The 27,041-nt window shown below is 41.2% G+C and overlaps 2 protein-coding genes across 5 annotated transcripts in view; both read right to left on the reverse strand.

Annotated features, from left to right (window-relative positions):
* Positions 1-2,433: 2,433 nt before the first annotated feature.
* Mtrf1l (mitochondrial translation release factor 1 like) lies at positions 2,434-15,304 on the reverse strand. 4 transcript variants are annotated; one of them, XM_052169629.1, is made up of 7 exons: positions 14,612-15,083; positions 11,738-11,817; positions 10,381-10,564; positions 8,867-9,030; positions 7,291-7,408; positions 5,953-6,089; positions 2,442-5,289 (listed from the first exon to the last, which is right to left on the reverse strand). In XM_052169629.1, exons 1-7 carry the CDS (start codon positions 14,847-14,849, stop codon positions 5,089-5,091), a joined length of 1,122 nt encoding a protein of 373 aa, XP_052025589.1. In that variant the 5' UTR covers positions 14,850-15,083; the 3' UTR covers positions 2,442-5,088. The 4 variants fall into 4 exon arrangements, with proteins under 4 accessions (XP_052025590.1, XP_052025589.1, XP_052025591.1 ...); XM_052169630.1 differs by lacking the exon at positions 11,738-11,817 and having other exon boundaries at positions 2,434-5,289; positions 14,612-14,699; XM_052169631.1 differs by lacking the exons at positions 2,442-5,289; positions 5,953-6,089; positions 7,291-7,408 and having other exon boundaries at positions 8,887-9,030; positions 10,508-10,564; positions 14,612-15,302.
* An 8,964-nt stretch (positions 15,305-24,268) lies between these two features.
* Positions 24,269-27,041, reverse strand: part of Rgs17 (regulator of G protein signaling 17) — a 32,593-nt gene continuing 29,820 nt past the window's right edge. The window contains exon 4 of the mRNA XM_052169772.1: positions 24,269-24,457. Coding sequence (XP_052025732.1) covers positions 24,269-24,457 — 189 coding nt within the window. The remainder of the gene's footprint in view (positions 24,458-27,041) is intronic.

Below are 27,041 nucleotides of genomic sequence, written 5' to 3' on the forward strand. Positions count from 1 at the left end.
GGCAAGCTAAGTAAACAACTGAGCACCTGGAATGTAACCTTTGGTTCTTCACTATAGCCTGAAAGTACTCGTCTGCATTTTTTTCCCTTCCTGAAGAAGATGGCTGATAGGTTGTTGGAAAACCTCAAATTTCTATAAGGAGACAAGCATGCTTTCTTACATGCTGCAATAATTTGTCACAGTCCTTGTCGGTTTGCCAGGTTAATTAATCGCTGACTTTAAATTCTATCTGAGCTTAATTATGTTGGAACAGTATTAACTGATGCTCCTAGCAGGCTCAGGAGCACTTGTGACTCTCTCTCCCTCCATGAGATAGAGTGCCATTCTGCATTTCACTAGATGCCAATCTTTGCATGCCCATTTGTGTGAAAAATGTTTTTCTCCCCTTGGATGAAATATGAAGTGCAGAGAAAATTGCCTTCATCCCTTCAAATTCTTTTCTGCAGACTTAGTGCAGACAAAACATCGAGGTATATGGGAATAATAGAGACGTGCAGCCTGCCCTGTGCTTACTCTTGAGGTTCTCTGAATACTCATTTATAAATAAAATAAAAATAAGTAGTAAAGTGAATAAAATAATCGTGAAGTGCCAGAGGGTTGAGACTCACCACTGCCCAGAATCATAAGGGGTGGTCCTACCACAGTTTTAAAAAACACGCAATTTAGGCTATTATTAGAGTGTGACTTTGTATATTTTCACCTTATTCTGTAACTTTATTATTTCATTTTTTTATTAAGCATACAAACTCGGGATAGAAATCAACCAGTAAATTTACTATGTTGAAGTGAATATTGCTTCTTAGGTATTACCTTGGTTTGTTTTATACTGTTTATAGCAGTTTCATAATAATTTCTATAGTGCAAACTTTCCCGAGGCCTGGAACTTAGGAAGGTGAAGAAAAAGGCACTAGTGTGGGCTGAGAGCTGCTTGGTCCTTGGAGATGCCTTCTGGATTTGGGCCTCAGGTGACTTAAGAGGTAAGGGCAGAAAGGCCCAAGCTTGGAATCTTCTTTTTATCCCAGTCTAAAAGCTTTAAACAGCTGGGCGGTGGTGGCGCACGCCTGTAATCCCAGCACTCTGGGAGGCAGAGGCAGGCGGATTTCTGTGTTCGAGGCCAGCCTGGTCTACAGAGTGAGTTCCAGGACAGCCAGGGCTACACAGAGAAACCCTGTCTTGAAAAAAACAAAATCCAAAACACAAAAAAAAAAAAAAAAAAAAAACAATAACAACAAAAAAGAGAGAGTAAAGTATCCTTTAGGGAGAACCTTGACACCTATCGCAGAGGTCAGTAGAGTTTGAGTTTCTAGGTTTAGGCAGGTAGGAAAAGTGCATGGCTCACAAAGAGATGGTTGTATGAAACCATTCCAAGGATCTCAACACGCTATGGTTCTATTAGACCTCTATTGCTACTATTCTACTGCTCTGCCTTAACTTTTTATTGACTTCCAAATCACATTTGGACAACTAGGGATTACTTAGTAAGTCCACAGATGGAAATCTGCCAGTTACCCTGCATGGGCTGATAATGCATTCAATGCTATCTTATTTTTAAATGCATTTCTTTGGCAGTCCTGAGTATTGAGCTGAAAACCTTCAATATGGTCATCAAAAGCACACATGGTGCCGTTGAGCTGCACCCCAATGTCCCTGACGTATTTTACACTTGTTGAAACAGTCACATAAGCTTTGGACAGTTTCTAACCAGCTATGATATCCTAATGCATCAGTAGATTAAATTCCATCAAAGGCTCCTTTTGACCTCACACCTTTCTCTTTCCAGGGTAAGGGTGACAGTTTTCCCTTGTTAATAAAATGAAATCTAATGTTTTGTTTTTTTTTTTGAGACTGGGTCTATGTAGTCGTGGCAGTCCTGAAACTCACTATAGTAGACCAGGCTGGCCTCAATCTCAGAGATCTGCGTGCCTCTACCTCCAAGGAGTGTGCCTCCACTGCCCAGTGAAATCTAATGTTTTTTGTTTGTTTGTTTTTGGAGACAGGGTTTCTCTGTGTAGCCCTGGCTGGCCTGGAACTCACTCTGTAGATTAGGCTGGCCTTGAACTCAGAAATCCACCTGCCTCTGCCTCTCAAGTGCTGGGATTAAAGGCATGTGCCACCTCTGTCAGGCAAAATCTAACGTTTAATATTCTTCCGTCTTAACTTTAACTGTTTTTCAGATTAAGAAGTGATTAGCATATTGTAATTACTTAATACAGAATTGTAATGTTAAGGCTAAAGCAGAACTAATATGTGAGGTTCTGAATATAGTTAAATGGCCAATCTTGAGTTGTATGGGTTATTGAAAGCTATTCAACAAATTCTTAAAAATGTAAAATAATAAGGGTCCTTTAATCCTAACACCCAGGATGCAGAGGCCAGCTTGGTCTACAGAGTGAGTTCCAGGACTACTACAGAAAAAACAGTCTAGGGGTGGGGATGTGGGGAAACCCCCAAAAAACCAAAAACCCAACAACTGCAAAATAAGGGGCTGGAGAAATGGCTCAGTGAAGACCAATGGCTGCTTTGTAAAAGCAGAGAGCCTGATTTCAATTCCCAGTACTCTCCGGGCAACTCACAACTGTCTGTAACTACAGTCGCAGGGGATCACACACCCTAATCTGGCCTCCACGGGCACTGTAGGCACATTGTGTACAAACACGCATGCATGAAAAACACCTATGCATATAAAAGCAGATTAATACACACATATTAAAGGTAAAGTACCTTTCATGAGATTAGAAGGGATACTGTTCATACAACGGGGTTTATGTGTTAGACACTGTAGGCAGCTTAAAATCCTTGCCTATCATTAATGGTTTTGTGCTACTTCCTTTCAAATACTGAGGCTCTAAATAAATACTCAATATAAAGTACACTGCAAATTACAAGCCAGGATTTGAAGGATATATATATGTATCAGCATGGACCAGTCAAACCCTCCCTCTTCCAATACAAATTTTTGTGACAACGGTGCTAAGTCACGAGAAACGATGTAGGTACTGACCAAGTTTCAAGTGTTAATGTCCCAGAATGTCTGAACAACTCACCTACTACCAGAATATCTAGTTTGATCTTCACAGATGAAAATCCAGTGCCGTGCCTTGACAAAGGGTGTTAGGAGTCAGGTAAGGGTAAGCCTACAAATAGGCACATAATTGGATCTTACATTGAAGAAGTCAACTCTAACACATCTAGGGGAAAAGGAAAGAAATCTGGACCATCAGATATTGAGTGAAGTATTGGGGGATTTACCAAAAAGATTGTCATGTAATGATACATGCTGAAGTGGAATTGTGTCTAAGGGCCAGCTGATACGTATGAGAATAAAATGTCATGTTTGTAATTTATTTCAGGCATTGAAGGTATGAAAACATGATTAGAGCTGGGCAGTGCTTCTGGGTGTTTGATAGTTTACAGACATTAGCCCCATTCAGAAGGGACTCTTAAAACCTTAGTTGTGACGCCGTACTTAATATGATCACATTAGCATCACCTGGATCTTAGAGGGGGCACATTCAAACTACTGAAGTCCATACATTTCTTTGCTGGTAGCACTCGAAGCTTGGAAGTAGTAGGTGGTAGAGAAACACGGTAAGCAAGACAGGACGTCTCATTCCTCCTCTTCCATGGTACAGCCTTAAGGAGTACTCTTGGACACCCCAGTGGTTACATTTGTAGACTTGGCTGGCCTTTATTGTGACTGTGATGGCTAGTTGTCAACTTGACTGTATGTGGAACTACTATCCAGAAATGAAGGTCACACCTGTCATGGGGTTCCTGAGGCAAGAAGACAACATGCCTTTGATCCAGATCTGGAGTTGGGAAGACACCTCTAATCTGGGGCCACACCTTCTGCTAGAAGCCTATATAAGGACCATGGACGAAAGGTTTTGTTCTTCGCCTGCTTGCCCTGGCCTTGCTATTGCAGCCATTCCTTCACTGTCATTCAAGCCTACTTCTTCAGATTCCCACAGGTACCGAAGACCAGCTGGGGCACCAAGCCTTGTGGGACTGAGCAGCTGCAAGATTCTTGGACTTCCCATTCACATAACCATTGTTGTATTAGTTGTACTATAGACTGCTAAATCATTCCAATGTACGTGTGTGTGTGTGTGTGTGTGTGTGTGTGTGTGTGTGTGTGTGTGAGTGTGTGTGTGTGAGTGTGTGTGTGTGTGTAGAGGGGCAGTGAGGAAAGAGATATTCATTCCGTAAGTTCTGTGTCACTGTGTCTCTAGAGAACCCTAATACTTGGTAGCATTATTTTGGGTCTCCTCAAGGTTTGGAGATTTCACTGACATTTAAATCAGTGAAACATCAGTCATGCTGATATATTTTTGCTAGCAATTATCCAAGAGGGCTAAAGGCCTGAGTAGAGAAAATCCAGCCTCCTTCAACCAAGAGAGATTTCCCTAGCAAACTACCAAGTAAAGTTAACTATCAGCTCTCCTGGGTCTCCTCCCAGCTGCTTCACACTGTAGATCTTGGACACACGGTTCACTATGTGGGACCATCCTTATAGGGAATTTGTGTAGACACATCCTATTGGTTTTGTTTCTCTGAGGAACTGAGATAGAAGCCCACCAAGGCTTACTATTCAGTAAAGCTCACACCTTGACAGGAAGCTCTTGGCTTATCAGCTCCCATGGGCTTGATGTTTTCTTTGCAAGGCCCAAGCTCACAGCTGCAGGTGACCCAGGAACATTCCATCATTGAGAGGGCTGGCCTTCCAACATGCCTGACTGCACTACCTCATAAGCGCTTCCTTCCATTAGGAACTCTGTGTAGGCCACTCTCGGTCCTATCAGTCCTGATGTGCTTGACTGCACTGCTTCTTGTTAGTTCCTCTGTCAGCTTCTGTTTCCTTACGTCGTATTAACATGAACATATCTGCTTTATATTTGAAATTTCTGATGAAATATTTTATATAAAAACAACTGTCTTCCTTTGTGTTTAATTTTTTTTTTTATAGAGAATTGTCCAAGAAACTGTTAACTTACATTCCTTAAAAGAATACCGGTTAAGGATTTGCACACAATGGATTTATACTAGAATTTTCCTGGTCTATATAAAAATACATCTTTACAAAGAAACTTAGTCTTTTTTGGAAATCATTTCTACTAGAGATTCATAATCCGAATAGTCCTTCAGTGACTGTATCAGGTCATCCAGAAGACAGTCTCCTTGCATGAAACTCTCAAGGTCATGTAATGATTTGTTTATTCTATGATCTGTGACTCTGTTCTGTGGAAAGTTGTATGTTCTTATTTTCTCTGATCTTCCTTTAGTTCCAACCTAAAAATAAATAAATAAATAAATAAATAAATAAATAAATAAATAAGGAAGGGTTAAGAGATGCATGTACATCCAGGACAACTTAAACCTACAGCAATGCAAGAGCCAGGTATCAACCCTGAGTCCCCAAATAACATGGGGGTATGCTACAGAGAAGACAGACTTTACAGCCAAGTGTCTGAGTCCTGCCTCTGCCCCTTCAACGCTCTGTGACTTAAGGTAAAACTTTAATTTCCAGTCAGCGAAATATTGAGTACATAATGACAGAGTCTGGCAAATGGCTGATATTTGTAGAAGCAGCATATGCAGTAGAAGCAGCATATTTACATATGCTTTATGTAGGTTACCTGTTGGAATTCATGTCATGCTGTTGTGGAGATAAGGTGATGGGTATACATACTAAAGAAGTCATGGAAGGACTGTGTATGACATAAAATCAGATACAGAACAGCAGGGATAAGCTTCTGGCACTCGTGCTTCCGTAAGCGCAAAGGATTAAAACCTGAGTAGGGATTTGGTACACTTTCACAAATCTGAGAAAAATGCCTTTGACTATAAAACAGATAAAAGTGTACACAGGTACTGCCTTATAATAAATACAAAAACAGTAATAACAAAAACTACACTACCTATAAATATTTTGTTTCCTAAATTCACTTTTACCTGGATCTTCCGAGCGTGGCACCTTTTAGTCGCCTCCTCCTCTAGATGCATGCTGTATAACCTTGCACGTAACTTCTTCATAGCCAGCTCCCTGTTCTTCAGCTGGGATCTCTCTTGCTGGCATTCAGAAACAATACCTGAATAATGTTATAAAAATTAAGGAGTTTTAATACAAAAATCTTTATTATCAAGGACTATTCCTTTTCTTTTTCATCCTTTTTCTTTTATGAGGAAATAAAAACAAGAATCAAACAGAAGACTTTAATTTTGTTGTATGTCTGTTTTTTTTTTTTTTATTTTTTTGAGACAGGGTTTGTTTGTGTAACAGCCCTGGCTATCCTGGGAACTTGCTTTGTAGACCAGGCTGGCCTTGAACTCAGAGATCCACCTGCCTCTGCCTCTCAAATGCTGGGATTAAAGGGGAGCACCAGCATACTTGGCAGACTTTAAATATTTTTAATACAGACTTTTTTCATAGCCTCAGCTATCATAATTTTTAATAGACTTATAGAAATGAACATATATAGAAGCTACAAATCCTATTATTAGAGTAAACAGAATAGAGTTGAGCATTTCCTTTTTAACCTGTTTTCACTTATACACCCTACTCATCATTGCAATATTTAACAGTTTTCTGAATTTAAAGGACAAAGTTCTACCTGCCCGCCAGTCTTTTACTCCTAGTTAACAGGAACTATGGAAATTTAAGATCCATGTACATGGTAGTGAAGGAGCCTGAGCTGTATTAACTAGGTGTTCCTTGTCACTCATAAGACACTCCAGTGCTCTAGTAATACTTAAAAACACCGGTCTACTTAGTAATGTGCAGTCACTTTGCCCAATTATCCAGATCCAAATTCCGTTGGACTTTACAGTCTCAATGGAAAGATGCTCCTGAAATTGTACCAAAACCTGTCCACGTCTCATGCTTCTGTGTAGGAAGTCCAATGTTTTTTTCGCCTTCAGGGTCCTTGTTACTATCTTAGCCCTACAGCTAATAACTGGTAATTTAAAACATTTTCTGATAAATAATTCAGATAATTGTGTCACTGAGGATGTTTGGAAATAGCAAAATCTAGTAAATATATATTCCTTAACTCAATTGGCAAGACTCTCTTCTCTTGACAGTGACTAACACTGTGCCTACCTGTACCTATCCCTCCTTCCTCCCGGCTTTGTGATTATCCTACACGGCATCAGCTACAGAACCGAGAGGTTAGCGCAGAGCCCTTCATGGTATAGTTTGGTGTCTGGAGCTCTGTTTCAATGGAAAATTAGTCAATCCCCCAGAAATTAATCTTGACTCCAAGTTCCATGTTGAAAAAACTGAGCGCATACCTGTAGGAAGATGGACTATGCGGACAGCACTGTCTGTGGTATTCACGTGTTGTCCCCCAGCTCCACTCGCTCTTTTAGTATCAATTCTCAAGTCTTTTGGATTAATCACCAGTTTAATCTATGCACACAAAAAAGTTGAAATTTTAAGGAACAAGTTTACACATACCAATTCTCTTCAGGGTGAGACCTAAACATTGTAAATGCATGCCACACATAGAATTGACATGAAATTTAAAAAGTTTACAAATAGACCAGAAGTAGAATATTATTTGAAATGGTTTGCTTTTTCTTTTAAATGAATGGAGAACTGCAGCCACATTCCCTAATCCTCAAAGGTTGAGCTTTCTGCTTCACAAACAACAGAATCGGGGACGGTTAAGGCAGGGAATTCGGGGCTGGACAGACGCCTCAGTGGTGAGCATGTGCGGCCCTTCCAGAGGATCTGAGTGTGGTCAGCGCGCCAGGTGATCCCAGCGGCCTTTGACTTCAGCCCCAGGGCATCCAGGGCATCCTGGCCCTCTTCTGGCCTTTACGGGCCACATGCGCAGATGCACACACATAAATGTGATTTTTTTTTTTTTAAATAGAAACCAAGATTTTAGGAGAGGAAACCAAAAAAAATAGCAGTCTGAGTACAAGAAACTGTTTTGGGGGGACAGAGGGGATATTGTTTTTAAAATATTTTAACTATAATCTGAAGGCAAAGATCATGAAGTCAGGTTATGCATTCCATTAACACTGGAGTCCAACAGGGCGACACACCGTCCCAGGAGAAACCATGAGAAGCACCATGTTTAAAAATGTCCGTTCCATGAGCAACTAGAGGCTGCTCTCTCCATGGCGTGTCAATCACCCTGCTGTAAGACAACCCCTCCCAGAGTCGCTAAGACAGCGAGATAGAACCCAGAGCGCGCTCCATGTCCCAGGAGCTAGCAAGGCCCCTGACATCGACTCTCCTGCACTTCTCTTAGCTCTTCTGTTCTCACTTGGGCTTCCCACAGAAATTAAACCCATCGACCTCACCATACACCTAAATAGTACTTTCTCTTAAAATCAGTAAGCAGAAACCCTCAAAACTCTCATATTTTACCTTTTAATTTGTCACTTTTAGCAGAAGAGAAATTAACAAAACAGGTTGTTTTCCACCACACTGGGGTCTTGCTCTGTGAGGCAAGGTCCACACTCAGGGCCTTTCGAACACCTCTGGGCTGTAACATGGCATCTGTGCTGAGTGAGCAGCCCTGATGAGATTATTTATTTGTTTGTTTGTTTATTTAATAAATATATGTGAGTACACAGTCGCTGTCTTCAGACACACCAGAAGAGGGCATCACATCTCCATTACAGAATGGTTGTGAGTCACCATGTGGTTGCTGGGATTTGAACTCAGGACCTCTGGAAGAGCAGTCAGTGCTCTTAATGGCTGAGCCCCCTAAAAACATTTACGTTCTTACCATCTGTTGTAGAATTACATTTCATGAATTAAATTTTCAAGAGTAAGTCAAAGTCTGGAAGGAAGAGCATAGGTTACCCAGCGCTGGGAAGGGCCCAGGCCAGCTCCAGGACTGAGCTTTACCTCAGTAGGCTGGGGCAGGATGGCCACTGTCATGGTGCTGGTGTGGATACGGCTCTGCTTCTCTGTCTTGGGCACTCGTTGGACTCTGTGCACTCCTCCTTCAAATTTCATGTGTCTGTAGGCTTCCGGACCACCAATGCTGGCTGATGCGTGTCTAAGGCCACCTTAAACACAGAACTGAATGATTTTTATCATTCCTGCCACGCAGAAACAATTGACCATCACATATATTCTTATGAAGTTAAAAAAGCTACAATGTAACTGTTAGTAAACAGTGCCTGCACATTAAAAAACTCAAAAGTTTGGTATCTGCTGTTTTTTTCCCCTTCTGAGACAGGGTTTCTAGCTGTCCTGGAACTCACTCTGTGGACCAGGCTGGCCTTAAACTCAGAAATCCACCTGCCTCTGCCTCCCAAGTTCTGGGATTATAGGCGTGCGCCACCACTGCCCGACTGGTATCTGCTTTTTTATTACATAACCTTTTTTTTTTAAATTTATGTATTTAATTTTAGGTCTGAGTGTTTTCACAGTGTACATATGTGTATGTTATGTGCAACACATGTGTAACAGGTGCATATGGACATCATCAGATCCATTGGAAATGGATTTATGGGTAGTTGAGAGCCACCATCTGGGTGCTGGGAACTGATCTCAAGTCCTCTGCAAAGTGGCAAGTGCTCTTAACTATTGCGCCAGCTCTCCAGCACCTTACTATATAATTATTTAGTTTCACTTATTAAATTACTAGGCTAATGAATTCGTAGGAGCAGCAGTTAAAAGACCGTGTTTTTGGTTTCTTTTTGAGACAGGTTCTCCTGAAGCTCAGCCTAGTCGTGAACTTAGTCCAATTCTCCTGCTGTAGCTTCTGGGGGGCTAGCATTAAAATGTGAAGCCGGAGTACCCTAAAACTACTTCTCAAAGCTAGAAGTGCTTATCATAGAACAGCTTTGCACCATACCTTACGGGAAACTTCAAATGATGGTTTTACTTAAATCATTAGGTTATTAATGAGCATATCACCACTTAGTCCTTACAAATACGTTCTGGTCATCATCTTGCCAACTCTTTCCCCGAGACATACTGTGGGTAATGCTATGCTTTATGAAAACTAATCAATTCACTTACTGGCTGTGCTGGTTAGAATATTCTAAGGAGCAACTTCAACTGAGAAATGACAACACAATGCTAATCTGTACCAAGTCTGGGAGACATTTCTTGATTGTTGACCGATGTGGGAGTCCACTGGACTGAGGTAGGGGGCGTTGCTACCCCTGGGTAAATGGTCTTAGGGTGCATAGGAAGGCAGGCTAAGGCCGCCAGGAGGAAGGCAGTGAGCAGCTTCCCTCCTTGGGCTGTGTTTCAGCTCCTGCCTCCAGGTCCCAGCCTGGAGTTCCTGCCCTGACTTCTCTTCAAGGTACTGCAAACTGAAAGATGAAATAAATCCTGTCTTCCCCAGAGTTGCTTTTGGTCATGGTGTTTTATCACAGCAATAGAAACCTAATGAAGACACTGACCTAGTTCACTTGGGAAATATTCCAGTGTTTCAAAATGCCATCTTTTAAAGGCAGCATACTGCTGGTACATGTCAAACATCTCAGAAGTGAAAAGCATGGCTTCCTGACCACCCACACCCGCAGTCACCTCCAGAATCAGGTCACTCCCATCCGTTTCTTCTGAAGGAACCAAAAGTGAGATGATCTGCAAACAAAAGACAACACCTTCCTGTAGTTAACCACTCCTCAAGACAACGTCTCAAAGCTACGGATCAGTGAACTTAGATAGGGAACCTAAGTGTCTCTAAACAAACAACTTAGAGTAGTCTTCGATACAGTTTGACCATCTTGCTAACTAAAAATGTAGAGTGCATAACTTCCAGTAAGGTATCAATGTTCCAGTATTATAAAAATGCATTTACTTTTGATAGGTTTGTTTGTATTTCTTCTTGAAATTCCTTTTGTGTTTTCATGCTTCTGTCTCCACCCCCTCAGTGCTGGGAACAGGGGTGTACAGCACGAAACCAGTTCTTCTGTGGTGCTGAGGGCTGAGCTCTCTGATCAGGTAGTTAGGAATGAAATGTCTGAGAGCAGGACATTACACCACATGTCTTGAAATGCAAGGCCCCATTTGTAAGGAGAACGAAGGAGATCATCCTACATTTGCTAGGTCAGTTCACTTGGATGGAAGAGGAACCTATTGATGCTGGAGGCTGAGGACTGGCACTCTCTCAGTGCTAAGAGAAGGCTACATTCTCATCCAGGAAGCTCACTTTGTAGCCAGTCTACAATCTTCCCCAACCATTGTCTATCCACAGTAAAAAAAGGGGGGGGGGGGAAGCAAAAGCAGAGCTTTGCAGTAATAGCAGGTGCAGGAATCTATCACTGAGACTTGTACAGTATGCAACTCTTGTAGCCTGAGAAATTTGGATGATTAAGTGGCATGTCTTTTTCTGCTTTAAAATCCTCTTTGATGCTGGTAATTCCTTCATGGAGCAAACACAAGAAAAATAGACAAGAGCTTGAAAAAAAAAAAGTTCTGAGTTGAAGTCTAGAGGCGGAGCGGTTAAGAACAATGACCAAGTTTCCAGAGGACCTAGGATCATTACTCAGCACTCACATCAGGCGACTGACTCCATCCTGGAATCCGTTCCCAGGGGATGGGACGCCTTCTTCTGGCCTCTAAAAGCACCAGGCATGCTTGTGGTTCAGACACACTTACAGACAAATACATAAAAACAAAACAAAAACAAAACCCAGCAACAAAACCGTTCTATGTAAGTAGCAACAGGCTCCTGTCCTGAGCCCTGCTAAGCCTGCAGTGAACTGGGAAGAGGATTGGCATAAAGGCTTTGTTCTTCACACACGCAGAACACACCTGATGTTTCAGCTCAGTTATTTCTTTCTGACACAAAGCTATTTCACTCGCTGCAAGTTTCTTTAAATCTTCATTCTCATCTAGGAAAAAGAGCAGCAGTTACATTTTTCTTAATTGCTGTTAAATTGCTAACAGATTTTCAGTGTGTGTGTTTATAGTTACCATAGCTAAAGCAAAAATAGGAAAGTATTTCTCTTGTTCTTTTCATAGTTGCCACTAATTAAAATGATTGATATAAGAGTTTTTATAAGTATGTAGTTATAAAAAATGTTTTCCCAATACTGAAAGTTAAATTTAAAAAGTTACAATATAAACATTAAGGCTAAAGTTCTCTATATTTTCACCTCCAGAAAAGCTGTTATAACAGACTTTAAAAGAAAAAAAAATTAAGAAGTGGCTCAGTAATTACGAGCATGTGATTCGCTTGCAGAGAGCCTAGGCTCAGGTGCCAGCACTCACATGTTGGCTCATGATCATGTTCATGTTCATGATCAATTCCGGTTCCAGGGGTTCTGACACCCTCTTACTTTTCGGGCGTCAGCACCAGGCATGCATGTTATGCATAGGCCAACATGCGGGCAAAATACTCACATGTATAAAATTAGACTTCAAAAATGTTTACTGATTTTATTTGCTATGTACGGGTATTTGCCTATATGTACGTTATGCGCAGCACACGTATTTGTGCTCTCAGAGGCCAGAATGGGCTGCTGGATCACCTATGACTAGAGTTTACAGACAGTTGTGAGCTGGGTGCTGAGTGCTGGGCACAAAACCCGCGTCCCCTGCAAGAGTGCTCTTCAGAGTTTTTCTGTCTCGACAGCCAAAGTAAACAGACTCAGGTTACCAAGTCAGGTTTTACATCACCAAATGGATGCATTTAACTAGTTAGAATGCCCAGGCAGGGGCACAGAAGGTTTGAACGGTTAAGCAAAATTGAAACCTACAGTTGAAAGTTAGTCTTAGTGAATGTTTCCTTAGGATAACTATCCAACCCAAAACATTCACTGGAGTCTGCCCAATGTTTACATAAATATTCCTTTCATTTCTGGTTTTATGATTATCTTGAGTTTTCACTTTTGACTTAAAGATATATTTTCTCATGTTTCTCTGTTCTATGGACATTTGCAGCCTAGGGAAGAGGGGGGTTACACGCTGTTTTCACTCTGAAACATCAATGCACACATAGCTTAATAAATGTGTGTGCTTATCTATTAAGACCTTACATCAGTGGGAGGTGGGGCAGTGTGCACACACAGGACCTCCCTTAGAGCTACATTTTACAGCTCTTAGGTTCAATGGCTGCCCCACTCCAGAGGGTTCTGTTTTCCCTGATTCTTTAGGTAATGGCTGTTGTCAACCTCAATTCACCCCAATTGTGGGGAAATAAAACACTAACCTGATAACTAGAATTTATGTTTAGATTTTCAGATGACAATAATAGGACTTTTAATTAAAATTCTCACTGGTAAAATTGTCGAATTTAAAGATGTTTTCCAGTATAAACTGAAACAAGTGAGCTTAGCCTTTCCAAGTATTGGCATGCTCCTGTTTCTTGCAACTGGTTTCTACAGGTTCATCTAGGTAATTCACCCCCAGTCCCGAGGTCTGCCAGTTCTTTCTCCCCGTGTCCCAGATGAGCTGCACTATGCACTCCTACCTTGTTACTGCCTCTACATAGTTCCATCTGTTAGTACCTACTCTGATCTCTCTGATCATGCAGGAGCAAGAGCTTTCTTCTATGTCAACATTGAGCTGTCCCTAAATAATGCCACTTCTTTGCCTAAAATGTGAGGCACTGCGCCTCAGTCTATAGAAACAGTGCTAATCCTTTGTCTTTCTGGTTTCATGTTTGCCGTGGTTTGAATAGGAATGACTCCCACATACTCCTGCATGTGTGTGTGTGTGTGTGTGTGTGTGTGTGTGTGAATGCTTGGCCCATAGTGAGTGGCACTTTTGGGAGGTGTGGCCTTAGAAGAAATGGGTCACAACGGAGGTGGTGGGCTTTGAGGTCTCATATGATCAAGCTATGCCCAGTGTGACACCCAGTCTCTTTCTAATGGACTGTATGTCAGCCCCAATTAAATGTTTTCCTTTTTAAGAGTTGCCCTGGTCATGGTGTTCTCAGCAATAGAAACCCAAACTAACACGATTCTCTTCTGTTGCCATTTCCCATACCTATTTTACACTTTCAGCATACAGTACATCTCAAGCGGTACCTTCATCCATGTTGGTCACTTGTGCCTTCGAGTCCCTTCTGATACCATCTAACTACCTCTTTCTTGCCTTTAGCGATCCATTTAATGCTACGTTTTGCTTTTCAGCACTGTTTTTTTTTTTATATTGAGATTAAAAGTCCTTGCTCTTCATTTGTTCCCATCTTCATGCCCATGAGAGTACTCATGTTTGCATGTGTGTGAGCACGCAAGAACGTTGCATTGATCTCGGTAACCAACCTCGATCTCTCTTCCCACTTTCTTCATCGAGGCAGGGTCTCTGAATCAAGCCTAGAGTTCCCAAGTGTGTTCTACTGTGTCTCTGTAGTCTTCGGCTTCCGACCCATTCTCGAGGGAAACGTTTCCAGAATTCGAATTTCCAGGTCTCGAGTTCTAACTATACAATGCATCGCTCCTCTCGCACTGCAGCGGGCCAATGCTATAACTCACTGGGCTTCAGTTCCTCTGCTGGGACTAGCAAAGTCAGCTGCCAGGAGGGGAGGGAAGGCCACCGAGAACCTTAGTAACTTCTGAGGACTGGCTGGCAGTGCACTATGTCCAGGGACGGCTCTAGAGAGCCGAGGGAGGATTATCAGAACCCTAGTGACAAGGTCGGGAAAGCAGATGGCTTCCGATCCCATTAGAGCGGGTGGCTTACCGTGCAGCAATGACTCCGTGTCCCGCAGCTCCCGCTCCTTCTCGCTCAGCAGCCGGGCCGCCGCGGCCAGCTGGGGGCTCCCAGCGTCCAGACCGCCGGCTTCCGAGCCCACGCGGCGCTCCAGGAAGGCACGCAGGGGCCCGCCGCGGGCGAGGAGCTCCTCGGAAGGCGGCGGCGTGCGGCTGATGGCGCGGCGGGCCCACAGGCGCCAGGCACCGCTCAAAAACCCGCTCCTCATCCTGGCCGGGCAGCCCACCGTAGCCGAAAATACACGGAGAACACTCAAGGACTCGGATCCAGAAAAGCGCTGCCGGAAATGTTGCGAGAACTTCCGGCAAAGCGTGGGAAAGCCACTAGGGTCCCAAAAGTCAAAAGGTAAGCGGGAGGGGCGATCTAGGTTCGGCGCCCCGCCTCCAACCCCCAGCGCCGAAGTCTCCGCCCACCTCGGGGAGGGGCTCCGGATCCTCAGCCCCACCTCCAAATGGGAGAGGTCTGGAACCTCAGACCCGCCTCCTCGGGGCGGAGCTCTGCCGACTCAGCCCCGCCTCCACGGAGGACTGGAAACCACTAACCATGGTGCCCCGCTTCCAGTGAGCGAGGTCCGCGGCCTAGGCCAGATCTTGAGGTGAGGAGTACCTCCAAGGCCTCGGCCCCGCCTTGAGACAGAACTTCACCTCCTCAGACCGGCCTCTAGGGAAGCGCTCCAATGCCTCAGCTCCACCTCCTCAGCCACGCCTCCAGGGAGGAGCTTTAAAGCCTCAGCCCCGCCTCCTCAACCCTGCTCCTCGAGGAAGTACTTCCTCGGCTTCCTCTCTAAGAGTGAAGCTCCACCTCTTAGCTCCGCCCACAGGCTGAACTCAGCCGCCTCGGCCCCGCCTCCAGAGCGACTCGCTAGCCGCCACTCCTCCCTCAGGCTGAGCTTGGCTGCTCCCCAAGGTCTGTTCCCCAGCAAGCCAGACTGTAAGTGAACTGCAGGTCTCTGCAGTCTGAAAGTAAAAGTTTGCTTCCCAAGGCTGTGTGGGGACTTGAAGACCCTTGAAGATCTTGCGACCAGCAGGCACAGAGGCCACAGCCATAAAAGTCATCTATCTCCAGTCTCTAAGGCTTAGTTATAAGGTGATCATCTGACATAGTTAGGTTCCTTTCAAGGGCAGGCATATCCTACTAAACCTCCCAGGGATGCTACAAAATCTGTTTTCCTATCGTCACCGACCACACTCTTCACCAGCTTTCTCCATTTCCTGCTTCCCATCCTGATCCACTCAAACCAATTCTCCATTGCTCTCACTTTCTTGCCCAACACAACGAAGCATTTAAAAACTTAAGCATTTAAACTCACTTAGTTTGCTCAAGACTCAGTCTGCAGACCAGCAATGTAAAAAGAGAAAAATCAAAGGCCTACCTCTAGTGGCCTGACTGCTAACTGATGCATTTGCAATTTCAAAAGACTTAACCACTGTCCACCAGAGAAGTGGGTAACAGGACGTGAATAAATTCAGACAAGCCACTCTTGGGGATGCAGGAATTGAAGCTTAGACTAATTGCAAATTCTACTGGATTACTAGCTGTTTTTTGGATCATGGTGGTTCACTGCTGATCAAACTGTTCGCTTTTTAGAAGCAAGTGGTAAAGAATGGGGTACTCTTACCGTTAACACTAATCAAAACTATTAATTACAAGAATCTTTCTATGAAATGAATTTTGCATCATATCTAATCAATCCATAGCATCACATACAAGGGCACTGGCATAAAGAAATGAAGCTGCTCTTCAAGTAATAGCAGGCAATTCCAGCACCTCAAATATCCCTTCCCGTTTTGCACCCAAGTGACACTATGTAAATGTTTAACTGTAATGGAGGTTGAGACCTGTTTTGTTTTGATTTTGACCTGCGTATAGTGAAGGCTCAATAGATGCCCCAACAAAGGGAAATCGAGGGGGGTATGGGGGAGTGGGTCGGGTAGAGGGACATATACTTGGAGGCAAGGAGGGGGTGGGAGGAGGGGTTGGGGGTTTTCAGGGAGGGGGGAAACCAGGAAAGGTTTTAGCATTTGAAATGTTAATGAAGATTATATTCAATAAAAAAGAATTGTCATATGTTTTCTTTTTTTTAAAGATGTATTTATTATATGTAAGTTCACTGTAGCTGACTTCAGACACACCAGAAGAGGGCGTCAGATCTTATTACAGATGGTTGTGAGCCACCATGTAGTTGCTGGGATTTGAACTCAGGACCTCCAGAAGAGCAGTCAGTGCTCTTAATCTCTGAGCTATCTCTCCAGCCCTGTTCTGTGTTTTCTATCTCTACCAGGAAAAGTTATTCCTGACCCTAAACTCCATTTTGAAGTTATTTTTTCTGCCATAGAAATGAATGGTGAGGTACTTTGATTTTAGTGTGAGAAATCCCTCCACTGCACTTTTAAGACATCAGTAATTTCAAGAATATATTTTATTTCTTACAAAAAGGTACTCTAATATTAGTTACATAACAATGTGAAGACTCAACCCACAAGTCATTATACTCAGATAGCATTACACCAATAAGCAAACAATGACTTGTTTAAGGATACATGGGAGAATTCTTTATTAATTCAAAACATGTTAAGAAAATCAGTGTAATGCATTTGCATTTTACAATAATATCCATAAATTGCCACAATATAGTTAAATGAAAACACCTATTATTTGATTTCCTTTGAAAACTCAGATATACTTAGAGACTTCTGAGTTTTCTTACAGTATTGTCATGCTCAAATCTATTATTGTACATAGGTAAATGATGAAATCGATTCAATGGAAGAAAAACCCAGACAAACTTGAGCTGCAAGAAAAAGAATATGGAGTATCTATTCAACTATAAGTACCCACAGGTATTTCGGTATTACAAAATAGCCAAGCAGGGCTACTCTTGTATTGATGTACTCGGAACCTTTTTGTGGTCCACTAATAAATATATTGGTGGAATACAAAATATGGAAATAGATCACTAAATAGAATGAGCATGGAGGTAAGAAATTGTACATGTTCAAAATGATGTATTTCACAGAGTTGAATCCATTAAAATACTTTTAGCATTTTGCAAACTCTTTAAAATCACACACAAGAAACACTATGACAAACAGGTTAAAGCTTGAGGAACAACATCAAGTCTTCTACACGCCAGCATTGTACACATTGCCCAGTGGGTGGCATATAGGAAGGCATTAAACACGAGTAATAAATAACCTCTTGCTACAGTTAACGAGACTAAAATCTTCAAATCCAGCATGTGTGCAGGATCTAGATAAGTACGCAGGGTGTTTCAGGGAGGGAAGAGGGAACAGTTGCACTTTTATTAAGTAGATATCCAAACTCACACTGCTTTGGACTTATTTCACTTCCTAATCCATTGCATTTTCTTTATAGTATTCATTAGTGACCCTTTAATGGAACCTAGTATTTATGCTAGGAAGTTGACTGGAGTTGTTGGTTGGTTGGTTGGTTGTTTTTTTGTTTTTTGTTTTTTGTTTTTTTTTTTTTTTGTGGTTGGTCGGTTGTTTTTCTTGCTCAGTGTAAAGGCAGGATCTATTTTCCTCTAAGACACCCTCTTTGCATGGGGATCACTGGACAGCAGAGAGGGTGTACCCAACAGGCAATGATTAAATCAGATGACAGTGTGAACATCACTAGCACTAGGATGGAGGAGCCCAAAGCAAGAGTACTTACCCTGGTGACATGTGCCTTTGAGATATCATGCAATAAGGTTGGCTATTCGGGGCTGGACGGGTGGCTCAATGGTTAAGACCTCTTGCTGCTCTTACTGAAGACCCTGATTCAATTCCCAGAACCCATATGGAGACTTAAGACCATCTGTAGCTCCAATTCCAGAGGACTCTTCTGGCCTCAGGGGCTTCACACATGTGATCACATACATACATGCAGACCAAACAATCACATAAGATAAAAACAAGTCTTTATGATAGAAAGAACAGAATAACATTACTGCTTCCAGAAACAAACAAACAAAAAAACACCACTCATCTTAACATGAGAAGTCTTGACAAATCCCACACTGCAGAGTGGTGCTCTACACAATAGATGTCATTTCCACTCAAAACTGTCAAGGTTTTGAAAAAAAAAACAAGATCATTTATAGAGAATCATAGCTGAAAGTAACACACAGAGAGGGAACGAGAGGCCATGGATGGGAATGACAGAGAGAAGAGGCGAACCGACAGGATGATGATGGAGTGGTGTACAGACTCAATGGGTCATTTTTACTTATTAATTGGGAAAATTGCTTCCCCGACATATAGAACACACAAGGGCATTCAATACTGCCTTTGTAATTTTTCCATAAAGCTGAAAATATTCTAAAATTTGGTGAAAATGTTAATGAACACTTAGCTCCTTGTATTCATCTTTCTAGCCACAGTTACATGATAGAATCGACAAAGCCACACTAATATTGAAGGGATTATTTCCCAGTCATGCTTTATGAAATTGCTTTTAGCTCTGTCACCCACTGGCATACTTGGCATATTGGTAACTAAATTGACTTTATAGTATTCCAATTCGCGGGGATGGTGATTTAATTTCCTGTGTCTATATCTTTATGTGTGTGTATGTGTGTGTGTGTGTGTGTGTGTGTGTGTGTGTATGTGTCTGTGCATGTGTGTATTTGTGTGTGGGGCATATGTCTGTGTGTCTGTGTGTATATGTGTCTCCGTGTGTGTTCCGTGTGCATGTGTATGTGTGTGCCGGTGTTTGTGTATATCTGTGCTTATTTTTAAATTTCAAGTATGTTTAAAAAAATAAGCAAAGAAAGTAGAAGGCCCAGGGAAAGGCAGTGGGGAACAAATGAGAACAAGATATAACAAGTGAAAAATGTCATGGTGAAACCTTCTTTGTGTGCTAACCTAAACTTTTCAGGGAAACATGGGGAGGGAGTGCACTGAAATGACACCAACTACAGACCTTCCTAAAAATGTGATTATTATTACTGGGCTGAAGAACTCTGATCAATTATTATATGCAACATTATTGCTCCCATCAACATCCCATAATCAATATTTTTCATTCTCGGACGAAGAAGAAACAGATTCAGAAAGGTTACATGACTTTCTCTACCATCTCCAGATATAAATACAACTCAAAATCAGCTCTGTCATTTCAAAAGGAAATGTGCCCAAACCTTAGTTTGTTTAATCATCAGTTCAAAACCCACATATTGCTAGCCGTTTAAGAAGCTGAAGTGCTGTGACAAAGGCACGGATCCACGGAAAAATTTGCAACAGAAAACACTTGATGTAAGACGTGAGGAGGGAATTGGATTCACGACGTTAAAATAGTACGTGTGGTTTTCATCATGAGTGCTTTAGATCACTGCTGTTTCTCAACTTGGAGCTTTCCTCTGAGAGTCAAACGAGTCCCCAATCCCATTTGCCCAACTAAGGCAAACACCCCATCTCCCGGTGTTTTCTACACAGTGACAGTCTGGTATATTCTCTTCAACCAGTGGAAAAGAAAACATGTCCCTTAGGGCTACTTAGAACTACATCTGTAAGAGTTATATTTTTTTAGTATCAACAGAAACCAAAGCCAGTGCTCCTCCATGTACTGTGTGTTTTGTAATGATATTATAATGATATTATAATCTTCAGAAGGAAGGGTTGGTAGGTTTTAGTGGTAAATATTTAGTGGTAAATCCCAAGTGAGGGATTACTAAGATTATTACACATGGTAGGCTCCTTTCAAGGGAGTACATTTTATGTTGATCAGGAATTTAAGAATGGAAGAATACTCAAACAGATTTAAAAATAGTTATTTTGGAGCTTGGTCATTAACTGCCAATTTAAATAGATATGTAACCCAGTCTTTTGACCATATTTCCTATTTCAAAATAATATGTCAATGTATAAAAGCTGAAAGTATTCAAAACTCCATGTTATGTCGGGTTCTATGCCTGTTTAAAAACAAATTGATGGTTATCTAAAAATCTCATTTTTTCTATGCTTTATTTTCATTCCTTCCATTTAAAAACCTTCACCAAAGCACCTGAAATTTTTTATTTGTTGCAAGTGTAGTTTCCACAATTACAATGTGACTTTTTCTGAGACTATTAAAAAATTCTAGAATAAAAGAATAAACTTAAATTAAGATTCAAGTATTAAATTAGCACAATAGGGAGAGACGTGTATTTGCTTTCAACAGATAAGCCTTTTTCTATTTCTGTAGTCCTTTGACACTGAACTATCAAATAAATATAGCACATTCTTTTATACTAGGAGACGTTGAAGGGTGCTAATATACGTTCTAGGCACAGTGACATACTCTTAGAACTGGTCATATATAAATATTGTAAGAATGTTTTAAAGGCCCTATTATAATTTTGACTTTTACATTTATAACTTCAGGATCGAAATCCTGATCTGCCTACATTCATATGAGCCTTGTCACGCCCTCAGAGCATCCGCGCTAACTTTGGATGAAATCATAATAAGCCAGAAAGGGAAGAGTCACCCCTCCATCATTAGGATTTCTATGCATGAGATCCACCTATGAAGACATCTGTCTTTGAGTCACCTCTATATACATCACCTACACAATCTCCTTTTCATTCCACAATAGATATGCCCATAGACAGGTACTATAGAAAGTGCATTGACCTCTTGTATGTGCATTAGCAGATTCTAACAATATACAAAGTTATCTTGGCAATCACAAATGTAAGGTGCTTCATTTAAAGTGCTAGGATCTCCCCAGGGAGCGATTTTTCTCACTAGGAATTAAATCAAACTTGACTAAAGCAAACATTGTGCTCTTGAAACGGTGGCAGAGACACCAGTTGAGGGCTTTTGTTTGTTTATTATAGCTCTGTGACTTAAACAGACGAAAGCACACCACACTTTAAAGACCAGCAATAGTCACAAGTCCACAGACACATTCTTTAAAACTTGAAACATTCTGAAGTGAAATAAGAAACCATCCCCCTGAAACACGAAGGTGGCTCAGAGCTGCTCACACAGCATGGCTAAGGTAAGGACGGGGACTGTGCAAATCGCCTCTGGAGCCTCCTCAGTGGAGCGTCGTACCCAGGTTCCAAAGACACAGTAACACTGAAATCAAACACCGCAAATGCCTAGGTTAGAGATGAGGACTCTCTGAAGGCCCTTACCTCTTACATTTGGTAAAATGTGAAATGCATTGTCAAGCAGACAGCTTGCCCATAGTCCAGAGCATATTGTAAAGATCACCTGTGACAGTAAGTCACTAACAACCACGGTAACAGGAATATAATAAAGTCTACATCGAAAACATTCATGCATGCAAGGCATGGTAGTATATTACATATCTCCTGGTCATGTGCACCAATTCATTGTGCCTCAAACAAAAACAAAGATGATGGTATACTATATATATGTATACATCATATTAGCATAATAAACACTAATCAAGAAAAAGAATCAAATCATTCAGAACGGTGGGATTTCACAATAGAAGCAATGATGCTTTTATGTTTTCTTGACTCTTTAGGAAAAAATAGGATTTTTTTTGTAAACATCTTCATAACTATCTTTTTTCTCAACAGACTACCAAAACTATTCAAATAGTAAATATCTAGGTGACATGAGCAAAGTGTATCTTAAACACACTAACACTTTCAGGAAAAAAAAATCCACAGGCATTTGTTAAAAGATGACTACTATAAATATCTTCTATCTTGCATCTTAGCTATGTTTTCATAAATAATGTATTTAAAAGTGCTGACCACGGCAGGACAGTCAGCAGCGCCAGTGTAAACACAACATTTTGTTTTTCCACTCTGCAAATTATTTTGTTTTAAATCCCATTTTGTCAAACACTGCAACAGTTAAAATATTTGCATAGGGAATATGTAATAGCCCTTTGAATCATAGCTCCTGAATTCTATATAAATTAGAAAATCATATTCACTTAAAAAACAATTCTTGAAATGTTTTAAATTTATGGAAAAAGAAACATGATGTCAACCCTTTCAAGTAAAATAAAGTTAAAAAGAAAACTCCAAACTTGTACTTTAAAAAAATATGTTTAATAAATTAAAAAAATGAGAGGTAGTTAAAAATGACAAATAAAACCTATAATTTTAATATCATCCTTAATATAAGGCCTGTATTCTTAGTGGATATAAATCTTTTTTAAATCTTTCATGTTTTTAAGGTTACTCAACATATATTCATTGAGTTTAAGATTAAAAAAATAGTCTTCAGGGGATTTTGATATTGAAAGGTAAGACCTTGATATAAATATGACATTGATTGCAATTTTGGTTTTGTGCACAAGACGATACTGTTCTGAAGGTCAGAAATACATGCCACATTCAGGTGAGCATCTCATGTAAAGAGTTACTGTAATTATAAAAAAATAATATTGGCAGCTAAAAGGTTGGAGCACTGTACTGCCTTTGAATTATAGATGAGGGTCAAGAGTTTGTTTTTAAGAATGCTAAAATAAATCTTGAGAGACAGTGTGAAAACAGTTTAGTTCTGACATTGAAAGTTTTCTTCTTTATAATCCTTTGTAAAATGTTACTTAGGAGAAACTTGAGCTTTTCACTGGATTGTGTCCGAGGTGAACACGCCACATGCCAGTTGCGATTCCTCAAGATGTTTTTTACAAGGCTACAGGTGGGCAACTCCTCTACTGTATCTTTCCCTTTATATTCCGAAACTGGATTATCCAGTTCATTATTGTTCACCTCTGACATTCATGGGTTTGCATAACTCTTTTAGAACTGAGGAACCATTCTTTAATAAATCAATTATCGTACTGGACATTTCATATATATGTAGACTCCTTTCTTCTTTTAGACCTAAAAACAGTATCACTCTTGGAATTTTCAACAAGACAGGACATCTGCAGATTGTTTTGTGCTTTTTAAATTTTTTCTTATCATTGTTAATTATTTTTGTTTTCTCTCTTTCTCTTCTTTCCTTCTTTCTTTTCTTTTTTTCCTTTTCTTCTTCTTTTTTTTTTAAATATAGTAAACTCTTCTATAACAAAAATGCCAGAATTTGGGCAGTCAACAACCAGAGGGCTCACACATTAAGATCCTTCAACAGCTACTTTTTTTTTTAACACGTACAGAAATATTGGCTTCAGAGTCCGTGTACTAAACACAGTATGTAGCATGGTTAGATATCACTGTTACATGTTTAAAATAGCCTTTGTGCGTATCAGATTATGCTTTAAAAAATGCAAACCACAGCCAATTCATTGGCAATTGTTTCTAAGAGACCATATTGCACAAAAGTCTTTAAATGCAGATACAAGGTATGCTACTGATTTAATAGTACAAGGGAAGGGCAGACGAAGCAGGTTTGCTTTGCACATGCGGTCTCTAGAAATGCACTAGGGGACTGTTCAGAGGACTAGGAACACAGTTTGCTTGCAAGTAGAGCAAATATTGAATGAAACAAACTTAATTTGGCAATTCATTGTCTCATATAAGCTTTCCCCCCCAACAGAATCATGGATAACCTTGATAAAAATGGAGACAAGAGACCTTCCCCATTGTCTTTCCCCAGCAGCCAACCTGTAGTTTCTCAGGAACTCAATTTCTGATGTAATTTAATTACTTTTATTTCCCATCCCAGCCCTCTGAAATGATTTTTTTTTTGGCCTTTCAAATGAAAATTAGGATTCAGAAGTACAGCTGGTGGTACTTTCCACAAAAGCTTTATAGATCTGCGAGTTCAAGAATCTTGGAAAAGAATCTCTGTGCATTAGGGTGTAGATCTGAAGCTGGGCATCTTCGTACATGTGAGGGCTGGGATCCAGCAGATTCTTGTTGATCACCTCTCTAACTCGAGAATCCAGGCTGACCTAAAAGGAACAGAAGCAGAGAGGTCCATGTGGGTTTTTTGTTTTTTTCAAACAAAAAAAGACCTCTGTTAAGTAATCATGACATCAAAGAGAGATTTCATAGATTAAGTCACACACCCCCTCCTTGTTCTAATGCTGAATTAAACAATGTGGAAAAAGAAAAGAAAAAGAAAGAAACTAGAAATTTGGTTTAGGGATATCTTGGTTCCTGTGCGTTGATCTTCTCAACATATTATAGAGTGTCAGAGAAGAATCAGAATGTGAATTCACCCCCAGCCCCTTCCTGCGATTGTGAGAGGTGACTCTGTTGACAATGGGGCACAAATCTGAAGACAGAACAGAGCTCTCCAACCGAAACCAGTACACAGGCCATATGCGGTACTCAGTAGCTTCACATTTCAATGGTCTCACAAAGTCAAGGATGGAACGCACCACCATGGAAGAGGGAAGAAGAAACAGAGGTAGGCTTAATATCCTACCTGAGTGGACGCATCTAGGAGACATCTGTAAAAGATCTCTGCACATACGAAACAGAAACCAGGGTAATGACGTGTAATTTTTTTTAATAAAAGAATTTTAGGAATTCAGAATATATACTAAAATTATCAATGAAGTGGAGCTTTAAAAGTATACGGAAATTAAATTCAGGAATAAATTCAGTAACCCTCTGTTACTGAGCCATTCCCCTGGGACACCGGACATGTTAGAAAGGAAAGTAGGGACGAACAAATGGCACTAAGCCCATGGTTACAAGGAAAGCTTTGTCCTAAAAGGCCACATCAGAAAAAAAAAATCTACATGTGTAGGAGGCTTCCATTCCCAACACAGCAAAAGGAGAGGGATAAGAGAAAAACCATATAGGAGACAAAATAATTACCCTGAGTGTTGACTTTCAACTGTGACCAGGGGGCAGTGGTCCACAGCTGACTCTCTCTTTTTGTTTAAGAATTTACTTAGTTCATATATGTGAATACACTGTCTCTGTCTGCAGATGCACCAGAAGAAGGCACACATGGCACAGATGGTTGTGAGTCACCATATGGTTGCTGGGAATCGAACTCTGGAAGGACCTCTGGAAGAGTAGTCAGTACTCTTAACTGTTGAGCCATCTCTCCAGTCCAGATGCCTCTCTTAGAATACACAGCCTTTCATGTTTACATCAAAACACCTTAGAGTAAGCATGTTCAGACAGCCATCTTGATTCTGACTTCCTTTCTCCTCCACAGAGAACTGTGTGCTGTCTACAGTGATCTCAGAATGAAGCCAATTTTAACCGTGTTCCTGAACTCAACAGACACATGTGTTAGAATGAGGGATACCCCAAAGGACAGTGTGCTAGATTTGTCCATAAATGAATGGAAGCAATTAATTTCCTAAGTATGACCCAACCAACTGAAGCTCAGAAAAATTCATCCATCTCTTTGTTTAAGATTCTATTTATTTATTTTATTTATTTATTGTATGCAAGTACACTGTATCTGTCTTCAGACACTCCAGAAGAGGGCATCAGATCTCATTACGGATGATTGTGAGCCACCATGTGGTTACTGGGATTTGAACTTAGGACCTTCGGAAAAGCAGTCAGTACACTTAACCACTGAGCCATCTATCTCTCCAGCCACTTATCCATCTCTTAACTGAACTACACCTTCTTTGTTGGGAATTCTCTCTTTAATTTTGGCTTTGGCTTCTGGTTTTCATCTGCACACAAGAGCTGACCCTGTTCTACAGCCCTCTACACTCCAATGCTGCCAAGAGAAAGCTTGTCCCCCCAGGAGTGTTGACACACCCAAGCTAACAGGTGAGACCACCACTATCACCCCATATCTGGCCCAAGTGGGACCCGCCTGGGGCCCAGTTATCTAAGAAACCATAGTGCATCTGGGGACGCAATCATTCCAGTTTCCTTCTGTGCCCTGGAGCTGACCCTGTGTTATAGCCCTCAGCTCCCCAATCCCACCCAGAGAAAACTTGACCCCCAGGACTGATTACACACCCAGCTCACAGGCCCAAAGGAGGGACAAGCTCCAGTCAGAGACAGCAAGTTCAGCTAACACCAGAGATAACCAGATGGGGAGAAGCAAGCACAAGACATAAGCAACAGAAACCAAGGCTACTTGGCATCATCAGAACCCAGTTCTCCCACCACAAGTCTTGGATACCCCAACACACCTGAAAAGCATGATTCTGATTTAAAAATCACATCTCATGATGATGATAGCAGATTTTACGAAGGACATAAATAGTTGAGCAATGCATGCCATAATGGTGCATGCCTTAATCCCAGCACTTGGGAGGCAGAGGCAGGTGAATTTCTGAGTTCAAGGTCAGCCTGGTCTACAGAGTGAGATCCAGGACAGCCGGGGTTATACAGAGAAACCCTGTCTCAAAAACCAAACCAAACCAAACCAAACAAAAACAAAATAAGACAAAACAACAACAACAAAAAAGAAGGCTATAAATAACTCCCTTAAAGAAATACAGGAGAACACAGGTAAATAGGTAGAAGCCCTTAAAGAGGAAACATAAATCCCTTAAAGAAATACAGGGAAACACAACCAAACAGGTGAAGGAATGGTGGAAC

The sequence above is a fragment of the Apodemus sylvaticus genome, chromosome 23 (genome assembly GCF_947179515.1).
Source record: "Apodemus sylvaticus chromosome 23, mApoSyl1.1, whole genome shotgun sequence".
Classification (NCBI taxonomy): domain Eukaryota; kingdom Metazoa; phylum Chordata; class Mammalia; order Rodentia; family Muridae; genus Apodemus; species Apodemus sylvaticus.

Bases quoted from the DNA above. Each gene is read 5' to 3' on its own strand.
- Mtrf1l (XM_052169629.1), bottom strand. From the start codon at position 14,849: ATGAGGAGCGGGTTTTTGAGCGGTGCCTGGCGCCTGTGGGCCCGCCGC. The intron at 7,409-8,866 runs GTAAAGCTCAGT...TTGTGTGCATAG, and splicing joins TCCTGCCCCAGCCTACTGAG to ATTAAACTGGTGATTAATCC. The intron at 5,290-5,952 runs GTAAAAGTGAAT...ATTTATTTTTAG, and splicing joins GCCACGCTCGGAAGATCCAG to GTTGGAACTAAAGGAAGATC.